Source organism: Nipponia nippon, unplaced genomic scaffold (assembly GCF_047370975.1).
Source record: "Nipponia nippon isolate SJK-2023a ecotype South Korea unplaced genomic scaffold, ASM4737097v1 scaffold_1, whole genome shotgun sequence".
NCBI classification, from domain to species: Eukaryota; Metazoa; Chordata; class Aves; order Pelecaniformes; family Threskiornithidae; genus Nipponia; species Nipponia nippon.
Genome location: NW_028262290.1, coordinates 150,286,760 through 150,292,530, shown reverse-complemented (window position 1 = coordinate 150,292,530; position 5,771 = coordinate 150,286,760). Strand labels below are relative to the sequence as shown.

Here is a 5,771-nt window from a genome sequence, read left to right as displayed (position 1 = left end):
GACATATTTTGACAGAACTGTGGCCAGTCACATCCAGAAGTGAAAACAGTTTCCCTGTGTTTCCGTATCTGCTCCAGACTCCATTCAAGTATTTGAGATATCCACCATCTCCAGAACACACAGAAAATGTGCAACTAAGTCACAGATGAAAATTTTGGTCTTAATTCCTGATCCTGTATAGAAATTGCTCCAGATTTTCTTTAGAACAGGAATGAATAGGATCTTCCAAAGATTAAAGTATATGCCAGATCTGGCATTTTGATTTGAATGAAATATTTTGGTGAAGTGGCGATCATCACACATTATAGTGTCCTCCCTTTGCTTACATCTCTAGACGTAGGCTTGGATTTCAAAGCTCAGCCATGTTAGAAGGTAGGATTTTGATTCAGACCTCATCTGCTGACAAGAAATAGGTTGCTCTGATTTTTTTCTCTTTTCTCCTTTTAAACACAAGAACAGCCACCACAACATAATAAAAAAAGAATCCTTTGTATTTTTTTACTTTCCCAAGTGTTCAAAGAAAACAACAGACAGAGCTAATGCTCATCTGTGGTGACAGCCACCACCACCACCACTGTTCCTCTTTAACCCTCGCTGTCCCTGCGTCGAATCCTCCCAGCCGCAAGTCGCAGCCGTTCCCACACCAGACATCTCCTTCCACTGTGCCGCAGTCTTTCCTCTGTGCACAGCTGGAGATTGCTGTAGAAACCCAGCCACAGGACCAGCTGGTTACGGCACGAGCCACGCTGCAAGCAGCAGAGCTCGCTCACCTCCTTTGCCCCAGCAGCCGTGAAAGGGCTGTGCAGCACTGACTTTCCTCAGGGAGCACTTACGTTGCTCAGCTGATACAAGCTTTACCTAGTAAGATCCTGAGCTGTGTTTTGCTGCATTTTTATTACAAATATATAAACAAAAGGTGCTAGAAAGCTTGAAGGTTTGCACCCTTTTTTGAGGTCTTCCCTTTTTCGCTTTCTTTGAAAACTCCAGAGGAATTATCTATGTCCAAAGGTATTACTATCTGCCTAGCTCCTGACCGTCAGCCTCTGCCCCATTCCAGTTGCAGTTTCACACCCAAACATGCATAAAAAAACCCTGGGGAAAATCTTTTGGGTCTGGACCCTAAGTCACATGTGAAAATGAAAAAGTCAAGTTTGTTATTAAACAAAACCCCATGCTATATTGTTAATACCTTCTGGAATGCACTGGGATTGCAAAAACTGAAGTGTCATGGAACCATAGAATCATAGAATCGTTAAGGTTGGAAAAGACCCTTAAGATCATCGAGTCCAACCGTTAACCTATCACTGCCAAGCCCACCACTAAACCACGTCCCTAAGCACCACATCTACCCGTCTTTTAAATACCTCCAGGGATGGAGACTCAACCACTTCCCTGGGCAGCCTGCTCCAATGCCTGACTGCCCTTTCGGTGAAGTTTTTCCTAATATCCAACCTAAACTTCCCCTGCCACAGCTTGAGGCTGTTTGCTCTCGTCCTTTCACTTGTTACTTGGGAGAAGAGGCCGACCCCCACCTCGCTCCAACCTCCTGTCAGGTAGTTGTAGAGAGCGATAAGGTCTCCCCTCAGCCTCCTCTTCTCCAGGCTAAACAACCCCAGCTCCCTCAGCCGCTCCTCGTAAGACTTGTGCTCTAGACCCTTCACCAGCTTCGTTGCCCTTCTTTGGACATGCTCCAGCACCTCAGTGTCCTTCTTGTAGTGAGGGGCCCAAAACTGAACACAGTACTCGCGGTGCGGCCTCACCAGTGCCGAGTACAGGGGCACTATCACCTCCCTGGTCCTGCTGGCCACACTATTCCTGATACAAACCAGGATGCCATTGGCCCTCTTGGCCACCTGAGCGCACTGCTGGATCATGTTCAGCTGGCTCTCAACCAGCACCCCGGGATCCTTTTCAGCCAGGCAGCTCTCCAGCCACTCTTCCCCCAGCCTGTAGCGTTGCATGGGGTTGTTGAGACCCAAGTGCAGGACCCAGCACTGAGCCTTGTCATGCAGCAAGGGAAAGTTGTCCCCTTGCAGGAGAGGAGAGGCAGCCCCTGTCAGCTGCAGTGGAGCTGAGCTGGGGACTTTCTCACAGGTCACACCCTTCCAGCCACTCAGACAGGTCTCATCCCTTGCAGTGCATTGCCCAGCCCTCCCTGAGGACAGAAGAAGCAAAGAGACTCTTCAGGTACTAGACTGATACCATTCATATCCAATACAAGCAGGCTCTGTTTTCTGTAGGGTCCTTTCCAGTGAGGGACCTCCCATCACTAGCCCTGGAAAAGGACTTGCAGAACCTCCAACTCTGGCTGAGCATCTTGCATCGAGGAGTGCAGCTATCGCTGTCTCATGATGCCACGTGAGCTCTCTTTAAGTCCTGGCCAGGAACAACAAATTGCAATGGCAGATCCTGCCACCTCCTGCCACTGCAAGGGTCCCTCCTTCGCTGGGACTTCGCAGCTGAGCACAGTGCATCAAGTGCACAGTGGACTGTGAGACAGCAATGCTCGCCACAGGGGCCCTGAGACTGTTCGCTGTGTACGCTGCACAAATTGCTTACCTCACCTCTACTCAGAAACGCTGCTGCTTTTGCGGTGAGCCCGGCTTCACGGCAGCCCACCACAGGAAGCAAAACCAGCTAATGAGTCCAACTGCAATGGCGGGGAGGCGGTGGGGGCAATCCGAAGGCAGAATCTTGTCCCTCAGCTTGGAACATATTCAGGATTCAGTGGTTAACGCCACTATTTTTGCACAAAATGCCTTGGGACTTCAGACAACCACATATTTATATCATCATTGGAATTGTCTTCTACCCCCACTTCTGTTTTCTCAGCCTGTTGGTTACTTTGCCTTTGCAGGCTTACTATGTTGTAGCAGCCCGGAGTCCCAGGGGTGGTTCAGGGCTGCACCAAGCAAGGGCTGTCATCTAGATTCATGAGGATATTTCAGTGATTAATGCTCTCAAATGCTCCGGGAAGAATTGCTTCCATGCTAGGTGCTTCCAGCTAAGATAAGAGACAGCAAAAAGTGGGGGAAGGGGCTCTTTGAAGGACTTTGAAAGCATAAGACAGAGAGAAATCTTCAAGGGCTAACTTACTAGCTGATGGGCTGTTTACTGACCATCTATTTTTCACCTGAGATCTTTTTCTGAAACATTTTTCTCTCTGCTCCTTCTTCCCTGGTTGCTCATGTGAGATGCTTCGCAGAGACTGAAGGGGTGCAAATTTGTCTTTCCATTCCCACTCATCTGCAAAGCCTTGAAGTTGTGGTTCCTCCTCTTTGGTGTGGCTGTGCTGCCTTTATGTGACAGTCAGGCAAAGGGCAGCCATGCCCCTTCAGAAACACGTGTGAGCCCTGCCAAAGAAACCGTCCCCAAAGCCCCTTACCAGGCATCCATTCCTTGTGGGTTTCTCACAATTCTTTTGGCACAGATGATGTCATCAGTTATGTTCCTCGATAGCAGATCTGCAAAGAAAGAAGCACAAGCCCGTGTGCTCACTCGAGGGCAGGACACCAGCCTGGAGCAGATTTCCTTGCCAGGCACAGTGAGGGCTGGGCACTCGAGCAGCCCTGGGCAGTGGTGCAGGGCCAGATGCTGCTCATCCTCCCCACTAATGGGCTGCTGTCAGCCTCACGTGCTTGAATGCCACCAGGCAGGGACCCTCATCTGCTTCTGCGTGGCCAGCAACAACCATAAACGTATGTTTTCCCCCACAAATACTGGTGTGCCGGCCTCTGTAATCACAGGTGAGAGAGAGATGGAAGGAGGGGGAAAAATGGGAGCAGACCCGTCTATGCTTATGATATTTCAATCCCTTCCTGCTTGCTCTACTGGGAAAAAAAGCTATTAGGGAACTTTTCTGCCTATCTGGAAAAGGAGGTTTTGGTCTGAACAGGAATGGGAGGTCCAGCCCCAGCCTCCCAGATCTTGGATTTTCTCATATAGCAGGATGTCTGCTGGTCAGACACAGCAAAACCCTTCCCTTGTCTGCTTAGGAGCTCCCCACTGGTGACAGACCCCAAGCCAAGACCTGGATCTGCCTGGCAGTAATACAGCCTTGGGTGATTGCTTTCCCAGCTACTCACTCCACAACTGGGAGGATGCATTTATCTCATTCAGCCCCACATCACAACCCACCCACATCAGGACTGCCTCTCTTCCACCCACAGTCAAAACACCTAGAGAGCCCTGGGGTCCCTAGTATCTCAGGAAAGGAAAGGGTGGATAGGGCCTTTCATCACCCCCAGCTTCCTGGAGCCACAGGCATCTTGTTCCCTAGGCTGAGCCCCACATGTTCCCGCAGCTCCAGTTTGGCCACAGGGTGAAGATGGGCAGAGCGGAAGGGCTTGGACTGCTGCCTCTGCTCCTGGGGCTGGCTCCGGAGGACCAGTGCCATGGTACCCCTGCAAGCCCCCCTGCAGCAGTTATCCGAGGGGCTGCGGTCGTTGGTGCATCACTGCTGGCTGCTGATCTGGAAGATGCCATAGTCGGCACTGTCGTCCGCTTTGATGCTCTGTGCTGCCGTGTTGAAGATGCTCTTGTAAAAGGCCATGCAGAGCCCTGGGCAGGGGCAGAAGGCACTCAAGCACTCAGGACAGTGGCAGCCGGGAAGGAAGGGCTGTGGGGACACAGGGGACTAAACCTCACAGTTGGCAAGGCTGTAGCCCCCATAGCCTTGCAGCCTTTCTTCCTGGCCCAGGTGAGCCAACTCCCACCAACTGAACACCTTGGCTTTGGTGGCTGCGGTCGGCAAGGCCAGCAGCAGCAGCAGGGGAGACCCCATTCCTGCAGGGCTACTGGTCCTTGCATACTGGGATCCCCAGGGGGAAAGGTAAAAACAAGGCATAAGCAAGCAGTAAAGCACATCCAAGGCCAGCTCCCTAGCAGGTAGTTACACGGCTAGCTCTGGTGACCCCAGGCTGCTCATGCCTGCCGTTGGGGTGTGCACACCCACATATGCAGGCATGCACGTACGCAGCGGCTGTGCTGGACAGCCCAGGCCACAGACAGGTTTTACCAATGCAGACGTGGAAAACACAGAGCTCCAGGCACTGCCACTTTGCAGTTTTTGTATATTAGTGGTGAAAGGTCAGGTATCCCGTGGGAACTGGAAAGCTGACAAATGGGACCCACTAAGGGAAGGGTTACATGCTTTAGCTGCTCAGACATCTCGGCTCTTCCCCTGGTGCTGGTCAGGCTCTGAGCAGAAGCCGTGATGTGCAGTGACCTCATTGCTGTTGGGAAGCCATACCCAAACTCACTAACCCTTAGCCCCCATTTGCACATCAGCCTTTTACACAGTTACCAGCACGCACAGTGAGTCACATCCTACAAGTCCAGGGAGTTTGTCCGAGAAAAGACCTCAAATCTGGGCTTTAATAAACAGAATTAAAATCCTTTCCTTGGGGTTATTTCTCTCTCATCCCTCCTTTCCTCCTTCCTGTGCACCCTCTTTTACCAAACGTGCCAGGCGGTTTGCTTTCCGGCCATGCAGCGTAGTGCCGTCCCGCAGCCCCGGCAGGCTGTGCCCCGCTGCCATGCAACCAGAGCTGTTTGCAGCCCTGCAGAGTGGTTTGCAGCAAGGGGCAGAGGCAGGAGGTACCTCCTGCGCTGTCTCCGGTGCTCGTCCTCTGTGGGCAAGGGCATTAGGGGCTGCTTAATAAAACCCCCATGTATACCTAAAGAAATCATTACCTCCAGCAACACGTTTCAGCACCAGCCCTGGGGTGGGCATCAGGGGCGTCCCCCGGTGACCACTCGCCCTTCTAGAA

The 5,771-nt window shown here is 51.7% G+C and overlaps 1 protein-coding gene across 1 annotated transcript; it reads right to left on the bottom strand.

Moving 5' to 3' along the window:
• Positions 1 to 2,088: 2,088 nt before the first annotated feature.
• On the bottom strand, positions 2,089 to 4,783 carry LOC104022275 (lysozyme C, milk isozyme-like). The gene is given in 4 exon segments (XM_009475982.1): positions 2,089 to 2,155; positions 3,386 to 3,464; positions 4,402 to 4,560; positions 4,648 to 4,783. Coding segments are annotated over 4 exon segments (441 nt in total).
• Between the last annotated feature and the right edge of the window lie 988 nt (positions 4,784 to 5,771).